This window comes from Arvicanthis niloticus, chromosome 17 (genome assembly GCF_011762505.2).
Source record: "Arvicanthis niloticus isolate mArvNil1 chromosome 17, mArvNil1.pat.X, whole genome shotgun sequence".
Lineage (NCBI taxonomy): Eukaryota > Metazoa > Chordata > Mammalia > Rodentia > Muridae > Arvicanthis > Arvicanthis niloticus.
The window spans coordinates 8,389,671-8,413,368 of record NC_047674.1 but is presented as its reverse complement, the minus strand read 5'-3'; the positions used below and the strand labels follow the sequence as shown (position 1 = coordinate 8,413,368).

The 23,698-nt window shown below is 38.3% G+C and overlaps 1 protein-coding gene across 1 annotated transcript in view; it reads left to right on the top strand.

Annotated features, from left to right (window-relative positions):
• Positions 1-23,698, top strand: part of LOC117722713 (solute carrier organic anion transporter family member 6C1-like) — a 140,041-nt gene that overhangs the window by 60,874 nt on the left and 55,469 nt on the right. Inside the window, exon 8 of the mRNA XM_034521973.2 lies at positions 23,460-23,655. Coding sequence (XP_034377864.1) covers positions 23,460-23,655 — 196 coding nt within the window. The remainder of the gene's footprint in view (positions 1-23,459; positions 23,656-23,698) is intronic.

Below are 23,698 nucleotides of genomic sequence, written 5' to 3'. Positions count from 1 at the left end.
TTAGGTCTTTGTGAGGTTTAGGTATGAGCATAATTGTGGCTTCATAGAATGAATTGGGTATTGTTCCTTCTGTTTCTATTTTGTGGAACAGTTTATAGAGAATTTGTGTTAAGTCTTCTTTGAATGTCTAATAGAACTCTGCACTAAAACCATCTGGTCCTGGGGACATTTTTGGTGGGGAGACTTTTAATGACTGCTTCTATTTCTTTTGGGGTTATGGGATTGTTTAGATGGTTTATCTGGGCCTGATTTATCATTGGTAACTGGTATTTGTCTAGAAAAAATTGTCCATTTCATCCAGATTTTCTAATTTTGTTGAGTATAAGCTTTTATAGTAAGATCTGATGATTATTTGAATTTCTTCAGTTTCTGTTGTTATGTCTCCATTTTCAGTTCTAATTTTATTAATTTGGATACTGTCTTTGTGCCCTCTGGTTAGTTTGGCTAAGGGTTTATCTATCTTATTGATTTTCTCAAAGAACCAGCTCCAGGTTTTATTGCTTCTTTATATAGTTCTTTTTGTTTCTACTTGGTTGGTTTCAGCCCTGAGTTTGATTCTTTTCTGTTGTCTACTCCTGTTTGGTGTGTTTGCTTCTTTTTGTTCTAGAGCTTTCAGGTGTGTTGTCAAGCTGCTAGTGTATGCTCTCTCTAAGTTCTTTTTGTAAGCACTTAGATCTATGAGTTTTCTTCTTAGCATTGCTTTCCTTGTGTCCCATACATTTTGGTATGATGTTGTCTTCACTTTCATTAAATTCTAAAAAAGTCTTTTGTTACTTTCTTTATTTCTTTCTTGACCACATTATCATTGCATAAAGTGTTGTTCAGTTTCAACTTGAATGCGGGCTTTCCATTGTTTTTGTTGTTATTGAGGACCAGCCTTAATCCATGGTGATCTGATAGGATACATTCGATTCTTTTTTTTTTTTTTTTTTTTTTTTTTTTTTTTTTTTTTTTTTTATATGTTGCGGCCTGTTTTGTGCCCAATTATATGGTCTATTTTGAAGATGGTACCATGAGGTGCTGAGAAAAAGGTATATTCTTTTGTTTTAGGGTGAAATGTTCTATAGATATCAGTTACACCCACATGGTTCATAACTTTTCTTAGTTTCTCTGTATCTCTGTTTAGTTTCTGTTTCTATTGCTGAGAGTGTGGTGTTGAAAAGTCCCACTAGTATTGTGTGAGGTGCAATGTGTGCTTTGAGCTTTAGTAAGGTTTCTTTTATGAAAATGGGCGCTCTTGCATTTGAAGCATAGATTTCAGAATTGAGAGTTCATGTTGGTTGACTTTTCCATTGAAGAGTATGAAATATCCTTCCTTATCCTTTTGGATAGCTTTAAGTCAAAAGTCGATTTTATTTTTATATTAGAAATTGCTACTCCAGCTTGTTTCTTAAGATCATTTGCTTGAAAATTTGTTTTTTAGCCTTTTACTCTAAAGTAGTGTCTGTCTTTGTAACTGAGTTTGTTTCTTGTATGCAGCAAAATGTTGGGACCTGTTTATGTATCTAGTCTGTTAGTCTATGTCTTTTTATTAGGGAATTGAGTCCATTGATGTTATGACATAACGAAGGAGAGTAGATTGTTGCTATTTTTTTTTATTAGCTGTGGCACTGTTTGTGTGGCTATCTTTTTTTTTTTTTTTTTTTTTTTTTTTTTTTGGATTTGTTGGAAGAGGATTATTTTCTTGCTCTTTCTAGGGTATAATTTTCCTCCTTGTATTGGAACTTTCCTGATATTATCCTTTGTAGTACTGGGTTTGTGGAAAGATATTTTGAAAATATGGTTTTGTCATAGAATATCTTGATTTCTTCATCTATAGTAATTGAGAATTTTGTTGGATATAGTAGCCTGGGCTGGCATTTGTGTTCTCTTAGAGTCTATATGCCATCTTTCTAGGATCCTCTGGCTTCTACAGTATATGGTGAGAAGTCTGGGGTAATTCTGATAGGTCTGCTTTTAAATGTTACTTGTCCTTCTGCTTTTAGTATTTTTTCTTTGTTTTGTGCATTTGATGTTTTGATTATTATGTGATAGGAGGTATTTCTTTTCTGGTCTAGTCTATTTGGTGTTCTGTAGGCTTCTTTTATGTTTGTGGGCATTTTATTCTTTAGGTTAGGGAAGTTTTCTTCTATAATTTTGTTGAAGATATTTATTGGCCATTTAAGTTGGGAATCTTCACTCTCTTCTATACCTATTATTCTTAGGTTTGGTCTTCTCATTGTGTCCTGAATTTTCCAAACGTTTGGGTTAAGAACTTTGTGCGTTTTTTATTTTCTTTGACAGTTGTGTCAATATTTTCTATGGTATCTTCTGAACCTGAGATTCTCTCTTCTATCAATTTTATTCTGTTGGTGATCATTGCATTTATGATGCCTGATTACTTTCCTAGGGTTTCTATCTCCAGAGTAGTCTTTTTGTGTGTGATTTCTCTATTATTTCTACTTCCATTTTTATTTTTATTTTTTGTTACATTAGGATTTATTTTTTATTAAATGTTAATTAAAGGCTTTATAAGTTTGGTAATGCTCAATCAGAAGTGTAACCCAATACCCAACCTAGATTTATAAACGATCTTTGACTGGTGGAGACACATGAATATCTGCCTCCATGCCCCCTCTCTTTCTCTCTCTCATCACCTAGCTTCACCCTTCCTATTAAAATAAAACTTTTATCTCAAAATACAACAAGAGCATACTTATTTCTAATTGTGAGGTACAAGATAGTCCTAATACCAGTCTATCATTTTGTTGACTAACCAGAACCTCTGTCATCCTGCTAACTAAAACACTTAGTTCTGAACCTGGTTTTTTTTCTTGGCTTTAGAATGAATGCCAGCTGAAAACCATCCACTCAGATCTTTTCTCTCAAAGTAAATAGCCAGGATTGGCTATGAGACTATAGGTCTTCAACCCTGTCAGAAATCCAGAATGATTGAGTTAACTGAAATTATGGGAAGCACTATGCATAGCTTTTAAAACTTAGCCAATTTATAGAGACTGCTGATCATCTGGAAAGCCCCTATACTACCAAAAGTTGGAGCATCAAATCTTCAGCCTTCTGGCCCAGAATCATCTGACAGACCTTAGTGATGCAGGATTATTAAGGGCTAATTACTCTGTCTAGGCAGATATAATCAGTCAACTATTCTGCAAGTGTGTTCTTTTCTGGACAGTATTTTGTCTGTAGATGGAAAGAGGCAATTCTTGCCTAGTTGCTATCACCACACAACTGGAGTAACTCCAAGGATGCTCAGTTTCTTCTTAGAATCCAATACAAGAAAGCTGTCAGGAGCAGACAGGTCTCTAATCAGAATGGACATTAATATATAAATATTTGTAATGTCAATTCTATGGACTTCTGATGTTTTAAAAACCAACTATCCATGTAAGGTAATCTGGACTGTTGTCTGTTAACTCCTCTCAGATATTTCTAAATAAAATATAGAAAATACCCTAACAATAATCTCAAAGCCACGAATTTGCTATAGGCCCTTAACTCATAGGCTAACCGTCCCAAATCAGTTTAAAAAGTTAAAGAAGGACTGGGTCTAAGCCTTGTATTCCTAAATGTGTTATATAGGCACAATGCCCATGAGAGTATCAATATTCATCTCACTTTTATATCAATAAGAAGCTCATACCAATGAAAACCTTAAATTTGAAATCAAAGTAAATTTTGTACCATTTAAGAAATTATAACTTCATCTTGATATTAATTATACAGATTTCTACCAATAGGTTATGGCTATGCAATAAGTCCTAGCTAATCCTCCCTGTTCCAACAAAACCACTACTTTTCCCTAGAAAGACATACCAATATTAACCACCTTAGTCCCCAAGCCCACAAAATAGGGATGCTGACTCTTCTTTAACTTCTTCAAGCTGATTATGGACATTGAGATAATAGAAGAGGGGCAGGGGGAAGAGTAAATCGATAAGCCTCTGATGCTGTGTCTTCACTGCATCCAGATGGAATTCCAGGACATTGGAGGTTTGGGCAGGTCTTCTCAGTTTCCTTGATGAGTAGTGTATTCTGCAATATACAATTCTCAGAACAAGTTTTAGTATCAAGAAAAAAAAAACTTTTTTTTCCTAGAGGGCTGACATTTTTTTAAAGATGTTGGTTCTAACAACTTTTCTTGTTTTTTCCCTTTTTAAAGTTGGTTGTAGTATTTATATTTCAAATTTATCCCCTTATCCCATTGCCCCCACCACCCAGGAACCCCTTATCCCATCTCCCCTCCTTGTGCTTCTATGAGGGTGTCATTTTCCAGTTTCTGTGATGCTGTTTCCATTAACATAAACTGCCTCCTAAATTTCTAAATCCTTCCCTTTGTGTTATTAAATCTTTTATTTTTCTTTTTTCTTTCTTTTTTACGTTTTTTGTCTTTTTTCCTTTTATTTTCCTTTTTCATCTCTTTTTTTAATTGGATATTTTTTTTTAATTTTTTTATTAGATATTTTATTTACACTTCAGATGGCATCCCCTTTCCCCATTCCCACCCCCACCCCCCTTAGGAAACCCCTATCCCAAGCTCCCTTTTCCTTTTTGCATTTATACATTTTTTAAAAATAATGTTAATCATAGGCTTTATAAGTTTGGAATTGTTCAATTAGAGGTGTAACCCACTGACCAACCTAGATATAACAGCTATCTTTGACTGGTGGAGATACTTGAACCTCTGCCTCCCTGTCTCCCCCCTCTTTCTCTCTTTCTTCACCTAGCTTCTCCTCTCTTTCTTCTTTTCCTCTTCTTACTCCTTTTCTTCCTCTCAGTACTCCTCCTACCTTAGCTCCTCCTTCACATCACCTTTCCTGTTAAAATGAAACTTTTCTCTCAAAATACAATTAGAACATAAGTATGCAAATTTGTACCAGTGAGGTACAGGATAGTCCTAATACCCAGTCCATCCTTTTGTTGACTAACCAGCTCCTCTGTTATCTATTCTAACTAAAACATGTAGTTCTGAACCTGGCTTTAGGATGAATGTCAGCTAATGACCATCCACTCAAGTCTTTTCTCTTAAGGTCAATAGCTATATGTTTTCAACCCCATCAGAAATCCAGAATGACTGAGTTAACTATAATTGTGGGAAGCACAAATCATAGTTTCTAAAACTTAGCCAATTTATAGAGACCTCTGAACACCTGGACACTCGCTCTACTTCAAAACGTTGGAGCATCTGTTCTTCTGCCTTCTGGCCCAGGATCATCTGACAAACCTTAGTGCTGCAGAATTATTAAGGGCTGATTACTCTGTCTAGGCAGATATAATCAGTCGATTATTCTGCAAGTGTGTCCTTTTCTGGACAGTAATTTGTCTGTAGAAGGAAAGTGGCAATTCTTGCCTAGTGGCTGTCTCACCACAACTGGAGTAACTCCAAGGATGCTCAATTTCTTCTTAGAGTTCAATATAGGAAGCTGTCCGGAGCAGACAGGTCTCTAATGAAAATGAACATTAATACTGAAATGTTTGTCATGTCAATTCTAAGGATTTCTGATGTTTTGAAAACCAGCTATCCATGTAAGGTAATCTGGACTGTTGCCTGTTAACTCCACTCAGCTATTTCTAAATAAAACATAGAGCACACCCTTATAATAAACTCCAAGCCATGAATTTGCTATAGTCCCTTAACTCACAGGCTGACCATCTCAAATAAGTTAAAAAAGTTAAAGAAGGACTGGGTCTAAGCTTTGTATTCCTAAGTGTGTTATACTGGTACAATGCCTATGGGAGTAACAATATTCATCTCATTCTTATATCACTAAGAAGCTCATGCCAATGAAAATCTTAAAGTTTGTAAACAAAGTAAATTGGTGCCATTTAAGAATTTATATCTTCATCTTGATATTAATTATACAGATTTCTACTAATAGGTTATGGCTATGCAATAAACCCTAGCTAATCCTCTCTATTCCGACAAAACCACTACTTTTCCCTAGAGAGACAGCCCAACATTTACCACCTTAGTCCCCAAGCCCAGGGAATAGGGGCGCTGACTCATCATTAGCTTCTTCAAGCTGATTATGGGCGTTGAAATATTAGAAGAGGAGTGGGGGGGGGGGGAGAGCAAGTTGACAATCCTCTGATGCTGTGTCTTCGCTGCCTCCAGATGGAATTCCTGGACCTCAGAGGTTTGAGCAGGTCTGCCCAGCTTGCTTGTTGAGTAGATACACCAAGGCTGATCATTCTGCAATATACAATTCTCAAAGCAACTTTTAGTATCAAGATAGTTTTTTTTTTTAAAGAGGGCTGACATTTTATTAAGAATGTTGGTTCTAACCACTTTTCTATTTTTTCCCCTCTTTTATTGGATATAATATTTACATTTCAAATTTTATCCCCTTACCATATTTCCCCCACCACCCAGGAACCCCTTATCCCATCCCCCCTCCTCCTGCCTCTGTGAAGGTGTTTACCCACCTACTCCCAGCCCCCCTCCCCCCCTCAGATTCTCCCCCCTCTCTGCTCAGCCTTCAGGGTACCAATGATCTTGTCTCCCACCTATTCCCGACAAGGCCATCCTCCCCTACATATACAGCTGGAGTCATGTGTCTCTCCATATGTGCTCCTAGGCTGGTGGTTTAGACCCTGGGGAGCTCTGGCTGGTTGGTATTGTTGCTCTCCTCATGGGGCCACCAGCCCTTAAGGTTCCTTCTATTTACTCTCTAACTCCTCCATTGGGAACCTTTGATCAGATTAATGGATACCTGTGGGTATCTGTCTCTGGGTATGTCCGACTCTGGGGGACCTCTAAGGAGATAGCCTTATCTGGCTGCTGTCAGCTTTCCCCTCCTGACATCCCTATCAGCGTCTATTTTTGGTGACTGCCCATGGAATGAATACCCAGATGGAATGGTCTCCCTACAACCCCCGCCCCCTTCAGCTTCTGTCCCACACTTTGTCTCCATATTTGCTCCCTTGGGTATTTAGTTACTCCTTCTAAGAAAGACCTAGGCATCCTTACTTGTTCTTTCTTCTTCATGAGCTTCATGTCGTCTGGTAGTTGAATCTTTGTTGTTTCAGATTTTTGGGCTAATCTCTGCTTATCAGTGAGTAAATACCATGTGTGTTCTTTTGTGATTGGGTTACCTCACTCAGGATGATATTTTCTAGTTCCATCCATTTACCTAAGAATTTCCCAAATTCATTATTTTTAATAGCTGAGTAATATTCCATTGTGTAAATGTACCACATTTTTTGTATCCATTCCTCTGTTGAAGGGCATCTGGGTTCTTTCCAGCTTCTGGCTATTATAAATAAGGCTGCTATGAACATAGTGGAGCATATGTCTTTGTTATTTGTTGGGGCATTTTCTGGGTATATGCCCAGGAGTGGTATAGATGGGTCCTCAGGTAGTGCTATATCCAATTTTCTAAGGAACCACCAGACTGACTTCCAAAGTGGTTGTACCAGCTTGCAACCCCACCAACAACGCAGGAGTGTTCCTCTTTCTTCACATCCTCGCCAGCATCTACTATCACCTGAGTTTTTGATCTTAGCCATTCTGACTGGTGTGAGGAGGTATCTCAGTGTTGTTTTGATTTGCATTTCCCTGATGACTAAGGATGTTGAACATTTCTTAAGGTGCTTCTCGGCCATTCGAGTTTCCTCAGTTGAGAATTCTTTGTTTAGCTCTGTACCCCATTTTTTAATGGGGTTATTTTGTTGTTTGGTGTCTAATTTCTTGATTCTTTGTAAATATTCGATATTAGCCCCCTATCAGATGTAGGATTGGTAATGATCTTTTCCCAATCTGTTGGTTGCCGTTTTGTCATGTTGACAGTGTCCTTTGCCTTACAGAAGCTTTGCAATTTGATGAGGTCCCATTTGTCAATTCTTGATCTTAGAGCATAAGCCATTGGTGTTCTGTTCAGGAACTTTTCCCCTGTGCCTAGGTATTCGAGGGTCTTCCCCAACTTCTCTTCTAATAGTTTCAGTGTATCTGGCTTTATGTGAAGGTCCTTTATCCACTTGGAGTTGAGCTTTGTGCAGGGGGATAAGAATGGATTAATTTGCATTCTTCTACATGTTGACCTCCAGTTGAGCCAGCACCACTTGTTGAAAATGCTGTCCTTTTTCCACTGGATGGATTTAGATCCCTTGTCAAGGATTAAGTGACCATAGGTGTGCGGGTTCATTTCTGGGTCTTCAATTCTATTCCATTGATCATCCTGTCTGTCTCTGTACCAATACCATGCAGTTTTTATCACTACTGCTCTGTAGTACAGTTTGAGGTCCGGAATGGTGATTCCCCCAGAGGTTCTTTTATTGTTGAGAATAGTTCTTGCTATCATAGGTTTTTTGTTATTCCAAATGAATTTGTAAATTGCTCTTTCTATCTCTATGAAGAATTGATTTGGAATTTTGATGGGTATTGCATTGAATTTGTAGATTGCTTTTGGCAGGATAGCCATTTTTACTAAGTTAATCCTGCCAATCCAGGAGCATGGGAGATCTTTCCATCTTCTGAGATCTTCTTCAATTTCTTTCTTCAGAGACTTGAAGTTCTTGTCATACAGATCTTTCACTTGCTTTGTTAGATTCACTCCAAGATAATTTATTTGTGGCTATTGTGAAGGGTGTCATTTCCCTGATTTCTTTCTCTGCCTGTTTATCCTTTGAATAGAGGAAGGCTACTGATTTGTTTGAGTTGATTTTATATCCAGCCACATTGCTAAAGTTGTTTATCAGGTTTAGGAGTTCTCTGGTGGAAGTTTTAGGTTCACTTAAGTATACTATCATATCATCTGCAAATAGTGAAATTTTGACTTCTTCCTTTCCTATCTGTATCCCTTTGACTTCCTTTTGTTGTCTAATTGCTCTGGCTAAGACTTCCAGTACTTCCAATATATTGAATAGGTAAGGTGAGAGTGGGCAACCTTGCCTAGTCCCTGATCTTAGTGGGATTGCTTCAAGTTTCTCTCCTTTTAGTTTGATGTTGGCTACTGGCTTGCTGTATATTGCTTTTACTATGTTTAGATATGGGCCTTGTATTCCTGATCTTTCCAAGACTTTTAACATGAAGGGATGTTGAATTTTGTCAAATGCTTTCTCAGCATCCAGTGAGATGACCATGTGGTTTTTCTCTTTGAGTTTATTTATGTAGTGGATTACATTGATGGATTTCCGAATATTGAACCATCCCTGCATTCCTGGGATATAGCCTACTTGATCTTGATGGATAATTGTTTTGATGTGTTGTTGGATTCGGTTTGCAAGAATTTTATTGAGTATTTTTGCATCAATATTTATAAGAGAGATTGGTCTGTAGTTCTCTTTGTTGGGTCTTTCTGTGGTTTAGGTATGAGTGTAATGGTAGCTTCATAGAATGAATTGGGTAGTGTTCCTTCTGTTTCTATTCGATGGAATAACTTGAAGAGGACTGGTATTAGGTCTTCCTTGAAGGTCTGAAAGAATTCTGCACTGAAACCATCTGGCCCCGGACATTTTTTGGTGGGAAGATTTTTAATGACTGTGTCTATTTCTTTAGACATTATGGGACTGTTTAGGTGGTTTATCTGCTCCTCGTTTAACTTTGGTACCTGGTATCTATCTAGAAAATTGTCCATTTCCTCCAGATTTTCCAACTTTGTTGAGTATAGGCCTTTGTAGTAGGATCTGATAATTTCTTTAATTTCCTCTGTTTCTGTTGTTATGTCTCCCTTTTCAGTTCTGATTTTATTAATTTGAATGCTGTCTCTGTGCCCTTTGGTTAGTCTGGCTAAGGGTTTGTCTATCTTGTTGATTTTCTCAAAGAACCAGCTCCTGGTTTTGTTGATATTTTGTATAGTTCTTTTTGTTTTGACTTTGTTGATTTCAGCCCTGAGTTTGATTATTTCCTGCCATCTACTCCTCTTGGGTATACTAGCTTCTTTTTGTTCTAATGCTTTCAGGTTTGCTGTCAAGTTGTTAATGTATGCTCTTTCCACTTTCTTTTTGTGAGCACTTAGAGCTATGATTTTTCCTCTTAGTACTGCTTTCAATGAGTCCCACATGTTTTGATATGATGTGTCCTCATTTTCATTTAGATCTAAAAAGTCTTTAATTTCTTTCTTAATTTCTTCCTTGACCAAGTCATCATTGAGTAGAGTATTGTTCAGTTACCAAGTGTATGTGGGCTTTCTGTTGTTTTTGTCTATTTCAAAGACAAGTCTTAACCGATGGTGGTCTGATAAGGTACTAGGGATTATTTCAATCTTTTTGTACCTGTTGAGGCCTGTTTTGTGACCAATTATATGGTCTATTTTGGAGAAGGTACCATGAGGTGCTGAGAAGAAGGTATATTCTTTTTTTTTTTAGGATGAAATGTTCTATAGATGTCAGTTAGGTCCAATTGGTTCATAACTTCTGTTAGTTTCATTGTGTCTCGATTTAGTTTCTGTTTCCATGATCTGTCCATAGCTGAGAGTGGGGTGTTGAAATCTCCCACTATTATTGTGTAGGGTGCATTGTATGCTTTAAGCTTTAGTAAAGTGTCTTTTATATATGTGGGTGCCCGTACATTTGGGGCATAGATGTTGAGAATTGCGAGTTCCTCTTGATACATTTTTCCTTTGATGAATATGAAGTGTCCTTCTTTATCTTTTTTGATTACTTCTGGTTGAAAGCTGATTTTATTTGATATTAGAATTGCTACTCCAGCTTGTTTCTTGGGACCATTTGCTTGGAAGATTGTTTTCCAACCTTTTACTCTGAGGTAGTGTCTGTCCTTTCCACAGAGGTGCGTTTCCTGAATGCAGCAAAATGTTGGGTCCTGTTTACGTATCCAGTCTGATAGTCTATGTCTTTTTAATGGAGAATTGAGTCCATTGATATTAAGAGATATTAAGGAAAAATGAGTGTTGTTTCCTGTTATTTTTGTTATTGGCAGTGGAGATATGTTTGTGTAGCTACCTTCTTTTACGGTTTTTAGAAGATTACTTTCCTGCTTTTTCTAGGTTGTAGTTTCCCTCCTTGTGATGGAGTTTTCCACCAATTATCCTTTGAATTGCTGGGTTTGTGTTGAGATACTGTGTAAATTTGGATTTGTCATGGAATATTTTGGTTTCTCCATCAATAATGATTGACAGTTTTGCTGGGTATAGTAGTCTGGGCTGACATTTATGTTCTTTTAGGGTCTGTATGATATCAGTCCAGGATCTTCTGGCTTTTATGGTCTCTGGTGAGAAGTCTGGTGTAATTCTTATAGGTCTGCCTTTATATGTTACTTTGCCTTTTTCCCTTACTGCTTTTAGTATTTTTTCTTTGTTTTGTACATTTGATATTTTGACTATTATGTGGCGGGAAGTATTTCTTTTCTGGTCTAAACTATTTGGAGTTCTGTAAGCTTCTTGTGTATTTATGGACATCTCTTTCTTTAGGTTAGGGAAGTTTTCCTCTATAATTTTGTTGAGAATATTTACTGGTCCTTTAAGTTGGGAGTCTTCCCCCTCATCTATTCCTATTATCCTTAGGTTTGGCCTTCTCATTGTGTCTTGGATTTCTTGTATATTTTGGGTTAGTAGCTTTTTGTATTTTGCATTTTCTTTGACAGTTGTGTCAATGTTTTCCATGGTATCTTCTGCACATGAGATTCTCTCTTCCATCTCCTGTATTCTGTTGGTAATACTTGTGTCTATGACTCCTGATCATTTTTTTAAGTTTTCTGTCTCCAGGGTGTTCTCCCTTTGTGATTTCTTTATTGTTTCTACTTCCATTTTTAGCTCCTGCATGGTTTTGTTTAATTCCTTCTCCCATTTGGTTGCATTTTCTTGCAATTCCTTAAGGGATTTTTGTGTTTCCTCTTTAAGGGTTTCTATCTGTTCTTTGAGAGTGTTATTTATGTCTTTCTTAAAGTCCTCTATCATCATCATGAGAAGTGATTTTAATTCTGAATCCTGCTTTTCTGGAGAGATGGGGTGTTCAGGGCTTGCTATGATGGGGGAACTGGGTTCTGATGATGCCATGTAACTTTGGTTTCTGTTGCTTACGTTCTTGTGCCTGCCTTTTGCCATCTGGTTAAATCTAGTGCTACCTGTGCTTCTGTCTCTGATTGTAGCCTGCCTTTCCAGTTGTCTTGCTTGTGTTTGGTCTTCTAGGGGTCCAGATGTCTCTATGATTTTTTCCAGCTGCACTGATTACGGTGGTATCTCTAGAATGCCTCAGGATATGGTGCCTCCAAGGTAGCAGTCCAGCTATTTGTCTGCTGTTCTGGGTGCAGTGTCTCCTCTTGGATATCTCAGGATATGTTGTTTGACACTCTGAGTTCAGTTGTTCCTCTGTGGCTCTGGGTTGAGTGGACCTTCCAGTATGTCTCAGGCAGAATCCGGGGTCCACACTACTGCAGACCTGGCAGAGGTCTGGTCTAGGCCTCAGACCCGGGAGATGGGCCGAAGGGGGGTGCTGGCCGGCAGGGGCGGGGGGGGGGTGGTATCTGGTGGATTCTGAGCACTCAGGGCACCCAACTATGAGTTCAGAATAGTATGTGGGTTTTCCTACCTAAAGCTTGTTGTGGGATCTGTGGAGCCCCCAGAATGTGTCTGGCAGCAGTAACCAGGGTGCACTCACCAACAGGCCTCAGACCGGAAGAGGGGCACGCGGTGGCAGGGGAGTGCTAGTGCTGGCTATGGGTTCTATGGATCCCCCAGAATGTGCCTGCGGAATCCGGGGTGCACTCACAAGCTGGCCTAGCAGAGGTCCAGCCCAGGTCTCAGACAGGAAGAGGGGCGCGCAGCGGCAGGGGGATATTATATTTACCTTTCAGATTTTATCCCCTTACCCCACTTCCTCCCACCATCCAGAAACCTCCTATCCCATCCCTCCTCCTCATACTTCTATGAGGCAGTGCCTGCACCTACCCCCTCCAAATACCTCTTTCCCACTCTTACAACCCCCCCCCAACTCTGTGTTTGTTTTTTATGGGACCAAGAAACTCCTCTGTCACCTATGCCCTACAAGGCCATCCTCCCCTACATATACTGCTGGAGTCATGGGTCCCTCCCTATGTGCTCCCAGGCTGGTGGTTTAGACCCTGGGGGGCTCTGGTTGTTTGGTATTGTTGCTTTCCTCCTGGGGTCACAAACCCTTTCTGCTCCTTCAGTCTTCTCTCTAAGTTCTCCATTGGGAAACCCTTGATCATATCAGTGGTTAGCTGTGAGCATCATCCTCTGAATGTGTTAGTCTTTGGCAGACCTCTAAGGAGACAGCTATATCATGTTCTTGACAGCATGCACTTCCAGCCATCCACATCAGTGTCTAGCTTAGGTGACTGTACATGGGATGAATACCCAGGTGGAATGGTCTCCTGATGGCCCCTCCTTCAGTATCTCTCCCATGTATTGTTTTCATATTTGCTCCCTTGAGTATTTTTGTTACTTGTTCTAAGTAGAACTGAGGCATCCCCTCTTGGTCTTTCTTCTTCATGAGCTTCATGTGGTCTGCAGGTTGAGTCTTCGCTATTCCAAGCTTTTGGGCTAGCATCCGCTTACCAGTGAGTAAATACCATGTGTGTTCTTTTGTGATTGAATTAACTCACTCAGGATGATAATTTCTAGATCCACCCATTTACCTAAAAATTTCTCGAATTCATTATTTTTAATAGCTGGGTAATACTCCATTGTGTAGATGTACCACGTTTTTTGTATCCATTCCTCTGTTGAGGGACTTCTTGGTTCTTTCCAGCTTCTGGCAATTATAAATAAGGCTGCTATGAACATAGTGGAGCATATGTCCTTGTTACATGTTGGAGCATCTTCTGGGTATATTCCCAGTAGTGGTATAGCTGGATCCTCAGGTAATGCTATGTCCAGTTTTCTGAGGAACTGCCAGACTCATTTCCAAAGTGGTTGTACCAGCTTGCAATCCCACCAACAATGGAGGAGTGTTCCTTTTTCTCTGCATCCTTGCCAGCATCTACTATCACCTGAGTTTTTTATCTTAGCTGTTCTGATTGGTTTGAGGTGGTATCTCAGGGTTGGTTTTTTTTGCATTTCCCTGATGACTAAGGATGTTGAGCACTTCTTAAGGTGCTTCTCAGCCATTCGAGTTTCCTCTGTTGAGAATTCTTTGTTTAGCTCTGTACCCCATTTTTAAATAGGGTTATATGGTTATCTGGAGTATAATTTCTTGAGTTCTTTGTATATATTGGATATTAGCCCACTATCAGAGGTAGGATTGGTAAAAATCTTTTCCCAATCTGTTGGTTACAACTTTGTCTTATTGACAATGTCCTTTGCCTTACAGAAGCTTTGTAATTTTATGAGGTCCCATTTGTCAATTCTTCATCTTAGAGCATAAGCCATTGGTGTTCTGTTCAGGAAAATTTTCCCCATACCTAGGTATTTCAGGGTCTTCCCCACCTTCTCTTTTATTAGTTTCAGTGTGTCTGGTTTGAAGTGAAGGTCGTTTATCCATTTGGATTTTAGCTTTGTACAAGGAGATATGAATTGATTGATTTGCATCCTTCTACATGTTGACCTCCAGTTGAACCAGCAGCATTTGCTGAAAATTCTGTCCTTTATCCACTGAATGATTTTAGCTCCTTTGTCAAAGATCAAGTGACCATAGGTATGTGGGCTCATTTCTGGATCTTCAATTCTATTCCATTGATCTTTCTGCCTGTCTCTGTAGCAATACAATGCATTATTATTACTATTGCCCTGTAGTATAGTCTGAGATCAGGGACAGTGATTCCCCCAGAAGTTCTTTTGTTGTTGACAATAGTTCTCACTATCCTGGGTTTTTTGTTGTTCCAAATAAATTTGCAAATTGCTCTTTCTATCTCTATGAAGAATTGATTTGGAATTTTGATGGGGATTGCATTGAATCTATAGATTGCTTTTGGTAAGATGGCCATTTTTACTAAATTAATCCACCAATCCAGGAGCATGGGAGATCTTTCCATCTTCTGAGATCTTCTATTTCTTTCTTCAGAGACTTGAAGTTCTTGTCATACAGATCTTTCACTTGTTTGGTTAGATTCACTCCAAGATATTTTATATTATTTGTAACTATTGTTAAGGGTGTCATTTCCCTAATTTCTTTCTCAGCCTGTTTATCTTTTGAGTATAGGAAGGCTACTGATTTGTTTGAGTTGATTTTATATCCAGCCACTTTGCTGACATTGTTTATCAGGTTTAGGAGTTCTCTGGTGGAAGTTTTAGGGTCTCTTACATATACTAACTTATCATCTGCAAATAGTGAAATTTTGATTTCTTCCTTTTTTATTTGTATCCCTTTGACTTCCTTTTGTTGTCTAATAGCTCTGGCTAGGACTTCCAGTACTATATTGAATAGGTAGGGCGAGAGTGGGCATTCTTGTTTATTCCCTGATCTTAGTGGGATTGCTTCAAGTTTCTCTCCATTTAGTTTGATGTTGGCTACTAGCTTGCTGTATATTGCTTTTACTATGTTTAGGTATGAACCTTGAATTCCTGATCTTTCCAAGACTTTTAACATGAAGGGATGTTGATTTTGTCTAATGCTTTCTCAGCATCTAGTGAGATGATCATGTGGGTTTTTTCTTTGAGTTTATTTATGTAATGGATTACATTGATAGATTTCCGAATATTGAAACATCCCTGCATTCCTGGGATAAAGCCTGCTTGATCATGATGGATGATTGTTTTGATGTGTACTTGGATTCCGTTTGTGAGAATTTTATTGGGTATTTTTGCATCAATATTCATGAGAGAGATTGGTCTGTAGTTCTCTTTTTTGTTTGGTCTTTGTGAGGCTTAGGTATGAGCGTAATTGTAGCTTCATAGAACAAATTGGGTATTGTTCCTTCTCTTTCTATTCTGAGGAATAGTTTGAAGAGAATTGGTATTAGGTCTTCCTGGAAAGTCAGATAGAATTCTGCACTGAAACCATCTGGCCCTGGACTTTTTTTTGTTGTGAGATTTTTACTGACAGCTTCTATTTCTTTAGGGTTTATGCTACTTTTTAGGTGGTTTATCTGCTCCTTGTTTTACTTTGGTACCTGGCATCTATCCAGAAAATTGTCCATTTTATCCAGATTTTCTAATTTTGTTGAGTATAAGCCTTTGTAGTAATATCTGATGATTTTTTTTAATTTCCTCTGTTTCTGTTGTTATGTCTCCCTTTTCATTTTTATTTTATTAATTTTATTATAAATAGATTTTATTAATTTGAGTACTCAAATTTTATTAATTTGAGTACTCAAATTTTATTAATTTGAGTACTCAAATTTTATTAATTTGAGTACTCAAATTTTATTAATTTGAGTACTCAAATTTTATTAATTTGAGTACTCAAATTTTATTAATTTGAGTACTCAAATTTTATTAATTTGAGTACTGTCTTTGTGCCCTTTGGTTAGTCTAGTTAAGGTTTGTCTATCTTGTTGATTTTCTCAAAGAACCAGCTCCTGGCTTTGTTGATATTTTGTATAGTTCTTTCTGTTTCAACTTGGTTGATTTCAGCCCTGAGTTTGATTATTTCCTGCCATCTACTCCTCTTGGGTATGTTAGCTTCTTTTTGTTCTAATGCTTTCAGGTGTGCTGTCAAGTTATTGATGTATGCTCTTTCCATTTTCTTTTTGTGGGCACTTAGAGCTATGACTTTTCCTCTTAGTACTGCTTTCATAGAGTCCTACAAATTTTGATACGATGTGTCCTCATTTTCATTTAAATCTAAAAAGTCTTTAATTTGTTTCTTTATTTTTTCCTTGACCAAGTTATCATTGAGTAGAGTATTGTTCAGTTTCTATGTGTATGTGGGCTTTCTGTTGTTTTTGTCCATGTCAAAGATGAGTCTTCTTCCATGGTGGTCTGATAGGGTACAAGGGATTATTTCAATCTTTTTGTATCTGTTGAGGCCTGTTTTGTGACCAATTATATGGTCTATTTTGGAGAATGTAAAATGAAGTGCTGAGAAAAAGGTATATTCTTTTGTTTTAGGATGGAATGTTCTATGGATGTCAGTTAAGTCCAATTGGTTCATAACTTCTGTTATTTTCCTTGTGTCTCAGTTTAGTTTCTGTTTCCAAGATCTGTCCATAGCTGAGAGTGGGGTGTTGAAATCTCCCACTATTATTGTGTGAGGTGCAATGTATGCTTTAAGCTTTAGTAACGTTTTTTCTATGCAGGTGGGTGCCCTTGCATTTGGAGCATAGATGTTCAGAATTGCAAGTTCCTCTTGGTACATTTTTCCTTTGATGAATATGAAGTGTCCTTCTTTATCTTTTTTGATTACTTTTGGATGAAAAACAATTTTATTTGATATTAGAATCACTACTCCAGCTTGTTTCTTGGGGCCATTTGCTTGGAAGATTATTTTCCAACCTTTTACTCTGAGGTAGTGTCTGTCTTTTTCACAAAGGTGTGTTTCCTGTATGCAGCAAAATGTTGGGTCCTGTTTATGTATCCAATCTGATAGTCTATGTCTTTTTATTGGAGAATTGAGTCCATTGATATTAAGAGATAATAAGGAAAAATGAATGTTGTTTCCTGTTATTTTTGTTATTGGCAGTGGAGTTAGGTTTGTATAGCTACCTTCTTTTAGGGTTGTTGGAAGATTATGTTCTTGCTTTTTCTAGGTTGTAGTTTCCCTCCTTGTGTTGGAGTTTTCCACCAATTATCCTTTGAAGTGCTGGATTTGTGGTAAGATATTGTATAAATTTGGATTTGTCATGGAATAGTTTGGTTTCTCCATCAATATTGATTGAGAGTTTTTGCTGGCATGGTAGTCTGGGCTGGCATTTGTGTTCTCTTAGGGTCTGTATGATATCAGTCCAGGATCTTCTGGCTTTTACAGTCTCTGGTGAGAAATCTGGTGTAATTCTTATAGGTCTGCCTTTATATGTTACTTTGCCTTTTCCCTTAATACTTTTAGTATCTTCTCTTGGTTTTGTATATTTGATGTTTTGATTATTATGTCACAGGAGGTATTTCTTTTTTGGTCTAGTCTATTTGGGCTTCTGTAGGCTTCTTGTATATTTAAGGACATCTCTTTCTTTAGGTTAGGGAAGTTTTCCTCTATAATTTTGTTGAAGATATTTACTGGCCCTTTAAGTTGGGAGTCTTCACCTCCATCTATACCTATTATCCTTGGGTTATGTCTTCTCATTGTGTCCTGGATTTCCTGGATGTTTTGTGTTAGGAACTTTTTACATTTCACATTTTCTTTGACTGTTGTGTCTATGTTTTCCATGGTATCTTCTGCGCATGAAATTCTCTCTTCTATCTCTTGTATTCTGTTAATGATGCTTGTGTCTATGACTCCTGATCTTTTTCCTAGGTTTTCTATCTCCAGGGTAGTCTCCCTTTGAGATTTCTTTATTGTTTCTACTTCAATTTTTAGATCCTGGACTGTTTTGTGTAATTCCTTTGCCTGTTTGGTTATGTTTTCTTGCATTTCTTTAAGGGCTTCTACCTGTTTACCTGCGTTCTTCTCAAATTATTTGAGAGTGTTGTTTATGTCCTTTTTAAAGTCCTCCATCATCATCATGAGAAGTGATTTTAATTCTGAGTCCTGCTTTTCTGGTGTGATGTGGTGTTCAGGACTTGCTATGGTGGGAGAACTGGGTTCTGGTGATGCCAAATAACTTTTGTTTCTGTTGTTTACATACTTATGCTTGCCTTTTGCCATTTGGTTAGCTGTAGTGCTACTCCCACTCACTGGTTCTGACTGGAGCCTGCCTTTCCAGTTATCTTGGTTGTGTCAGAACTCCTCGGGATCTGCATGACTATATGATCCTGAGCTCTAGCTGCTCTGGGTACAGTGGCTCCTCCAGGATATTTCAGGATATGGTGTCTCCATGGTAGTAGACCAGCTAGGTGTTTGCTGCTCTGAATGTAGCTGCTCCTCTAGGATGCTTCAGGATATGGTGTCCCCTGCTCTGCAGCCTGTGAGCCGTGTCCTCTCTAGGATGCCTGCAGCTCTGCTGTGCCTGACCTCTCTTGGGTATCTCTGCAGCTCTTCAGTCCGTGACCTCACTAGGGTGACTCCAGACTCAGTTTCCAGAGGGGAGCAGATTGGCTGGGAAATTGCTCCAGCCACTGGTTTCCAGGCCAGGGGCAGAAGGGGAGTCCCATTTTTATGTCCTAGGTAGGTGGTTTTTTCAATTTTTTTCACCTGTTTGCTTGTTGTTTTTGTTTGTTTTTTTTTTTTTTTTTTTTTTTTTTTTTTTTTTTTTTTTTGTTCTCTAAAAGATTTTTGTGTTTCCTCTTTAAGGGCTTCTACCTGTTTACCTGTGTTCTCCTCAATTTCTTTCAGAATGTTATTTATGTCCATCTTAAAGTCCTCTATCATCATCATTCGAAGTGATTTTAAATCTTAATCTTGCTTTCCTGGTGATATGGAGAATTCAGGGCTTTCTATTGTGGGAAAACTTGGTTCTGATGATGCCAAGTACCCTGGAATGCTGATGCTTATGTTCTTGCTCTTGCCTTTTACCATCTGGATCTCCTTAGTGCTACCTGCACTGTCTCTGATTGGAGCTTGTCCTTCCTATTATCTTGGTTGTGTCAGAACTGTTTGGGGTGGGTGTTGCTGCTTGGGTTAGATCTGAGGCCCAAGATCTGCTCACTGCTTGGGCAAAGACAGGAAGAAACAAGTGCTCCAGGCCAGGAGTGAATTTCTGGGTCCCAGTGGGTCCCAGTGGGTCCCAGTGGGTCCCAGTGGGTCCCAGTGGGTCCCCATTATTCCCTGTTTGGGGCAGGTGTTGCTATCTCTTTAAAGATATTGGCAGAGTTAGAGCTCCTGGAAGTCCCACCTCTGGGTTTTGTGAGATTGAGTGCAGAGGTGAAACTCAGGATCTGCTCAGTGCTTGGGCACAGACTGGAAAAACCCATTTGTTGAATCTTGATCTTAGAGCATAAGCCATTGGTGTTTTGTTCAGGGAAATTTCCCCTGTGCCCATGTGTTCAAGGCTCTTGCCTACACTCTTTTCTATTAGTTTCAGTGTATCTGGTTTTATGTGGAGGCCCTTGATCCATTTGGACTTGAGCTTTCTACACATAAATAAGAATGGATAGGTTTGCACTTTTCTACATGCTGACCTCCAGTTGAGCTGGCACCATTTGTTGAAAATGCTGTCTTTTGTCCACTGAATGGTTTTACATTTTTTGTCAAAGATCAAATTATCATAGTTGTGCAGGTTCATTTCTGGTCTTCTATTTCAACTAAGTTATACCAAATGGCTGCTAAGTACCTAAAGAAATGTTCAACAGCCTTAGTCATCAGGGAAATGCAAGTCAAAATGACCCTGTGATTTCACCTCACACCAGTCAGAATGGCCAGCGTCAAAAACTCAGGTGATAGCAGATGCTGTTGAGGATGTAGAGAAAAAGAAACACTCCTCCATTATTGGTGGGATTACAAGATGGAATAATTACTGTGGAATTCAGTCTGGCAGTTCCTCAGAAAATTGGACTTAGTATTACCAGAGAACCCAGCTAAACCACTCCTGGACATATACCCAAAAGATGCTCCAACATATAACAAGAACACATGCTCCACTATGTTCATAGCAGTCTTATTTATAATAGCCAGAGGCTGGAAAGAATTTAGATGTCCTGCAGCATAGGAATGGATACAAAAAATATGGTACATTTACACAGTGGAGTATTACTCAGCTATTAAAAACAATGACTTCATGAAATTCTTAGGCAAGCTGGTGGAATTACAAAATATAATCCTGAGTGAGGTAACCCAGTCACAAAAGAACACACATGGTATGCACTCACTGATAAATTGATATTAGCCTAAAGTTTTTAATATCCAAGATACAATTCACAGACCATGTGAGGGTCAAGAAGCAGGAAGATCAAAGTGTGAATGCTTCAGTCCTTCTTAGAAGGGAGAACAAAATACTCATAGGAGGAAATATGGAGACAAAGCATAGAAACTGAAGGAAAAGCCATCCGGAGACTTCCCTACCTGGGGAATCAATTCCATATACAGACTGCAAACCCATACACTATTGTGTATGCCAAGAAATGCTTGCTCACAGGAACTTGATTTAGCTGTCTTCTGAGAGGCTCTGCCAGATCCTGGCAGATACAGAGATGGATGCTTACAGCCAGCCATTGGACTGAGCACAGGGTTCCCAATGAAAGTGTTTAAAAAAGGACTGAAGGGGTTTGCAACCCCATAGGAAGAACAATATCAATCAATCAGACTCCCCAGAGCTCTCAGGAACTAAACAACCAACCAAAGAGTACACATGGAAGGACCCATGTCTCCACTAGCATATGTAGCCAAGAATGGTCTTGTCAGACATTAATGGGAGGAGAGGCCCTGGGTCCTGGGAAGGCTTGATGCCCCAGAGTACTGGAATGCTATAGTGGGGAGATGATAATGTGTGGGTGGGTGAGCACTTTCATAGAAGCAGGGGATGGAAGGATGGGATAGGGTTTCCAGAGAAGAAACCAGGAATGGGGATAACATTTGAAATGTAAGTAAATAAAATATCCAATAAAAAAGAAAACAAAAAAAAAGAACAAAAGAAAGGTTAAGATGGAAATAGAAATAAAAAATAGAGGAGAATATGAAAAGAAAAAGGAGAATAGAGAAAACTCGATTAAAATGAAGATAAAACCATGAAAAATAGAAAGAAACAAAATTGTAATATTAAAATATAATTAGATGGAGTTAAAAGTAAGTGAAAACATTTTCCTTGGAAAGATCTCTATGGATCTTCTAGAGATAAAATTCTCAATGAATACGATGAGAATAGTAGAAGGCATTTTCAGATTATTCTAATTCTCCATTGTCAACAAACTAATGAGAGCAAAACCAGGCTGTGCCCAACATTTCACATTGACTGTACTCTCCGGAGTTGTTAAGTATGCAGTGCCCTACCATGAAGTTTATCTTCACTTAGAAAGTGTTGCTCTGTACAATGAATATGCAGATAGAGTTTGTTCTACAGGGGGCTCTTCTCACTGAACAGTAAACTTAGGCAGCCTATGGGCCATGCTGAATGGGTACACAATGCTTTGAAGGCTTTTAGATTTTTGCAACCTGAGGCACAGGAAACATGCAAGACAGGAAGCATGCCTGGAACACCTCCCACAGTGTGTGTGAGAATAAACCTGTCAGTATGTTGAGTCAGAGACACTGACCCAAGCCATAATTTTCTCACTGTCTGGGATGGCTGCTTACCCAGCTGATGCAATGAGGTGTTCATGAGAAGTCTGAGATTCTCCTGAGAAGTCTGAGACCATGCCAAGATTTATAGTCTGGGAATGGCTGAGCTTCTGGCCAGAGAACCTCCCTCCAGGTACCTCTATAGCTGACTTTTCACTGAGCTTCCTGTTAATTTCTTTCCTGAAGCTAGCTTGCTTTTAGCTTCTAAACCTGGTATGTATTCAGGCTTCTTGTCCGCAGGATGCAGTCTTCAGTGCCACATCTTGCCTTCACTGCCACTGTCCTGCCTAGGAACAGGAAATCCACCTCCCTTTTTTAACTCTTGTATTTGAGGAGCAAGAATATTTGTTCACCTTGCTTTGTCATTCTCCTGAATCTGTGGAATGTACTAGGTTTTATTTCCTGTGCAGACAACTTCCAGTTCTCACCCAGTCTTCCTTGTATGACAAGTTCCAAGTATATTATTTTGTTTTCAGTCCTCAGAAAAAAAAAAATTGCTATTCCTGAGTATCCCTGTAACACCACCTTGGACCTGAACTTGAATTTTTATTGTATCAATTTTGTGTTTCATTATATTATCCACATTTTTTTATTTGTTTTTCTCAAACATCACCTTTATTTCTTCCTTTTCCTTCACTTTTTTCATTTTTATGAAACATCTCATTTGTATGTATTCATTATGGCATGATTTAATCTTGTGTCCATGTTATTAGTATTTTGTTCTCTAACTTACATTTATAGACAGTGACCTACATTTGGAGCTGATTGTATTATACTAGTGTGTATGTTTACTATGTTGTACTTCATTTTTTATTTCTCTTCTTTTGCTTTTTTTCAGTTCATATTTTTCTTGTGTTTTCCTCTTTCTGACACTTACACTTAAGTAGAAAAAAATTATACGTTATCATGGGCTCTCAAGAGTCTCAAATTGTTATAAAAATATTCATGTTGACCATCTCTGAGAGATCTCAGTGAGTTGGTTCATCCTATCATCCCATTATTTTAATTAAGTCTCTAGATATATGCCATACATTCAAGTGGAACAGTAATAATATTTCTCAGTAAGCAACTCCTAATTTCCATGTGGCATGGACTATGTTCCTATTGTGTTTAAGGTACTCAGTGTTTAGTAGTAAAACATCACCATCTCTATTACAACCTGTAGACCTATAATATCTCCATAACCATTCTCAGGGTTGTATATATTGTAATGCCCAGATTTATTCAAATACCACATCTTGGTTTGTTTTCTGTCTCTTGGTTTGTTTTAAAATCTGTGTTAGACTAGAGGGAATGACACCTATGCATATTTTTTGTAACTCTCAACAGATTATGTTTAACAGTTTTTTCTTTTCCTTTCTCAGGACTTTTTATACTTCCAGGATGTATCATTGGCCATTTTGCTGGAGGTTACATTATTGACAAATTGCAAATGAGTAATAAGAACAAATTGAAATTTATATCGGTGGTATCTGTTGTAGCAGTTGCTCTTTTCCTATTAACAATTTCTGTGGCATGTGAAACAGCAAAATTTCAAGGAATCAATGATGATTATGATGGGTAAATATATGTTTGTAGACTATATACTTTAATCATAACTGAA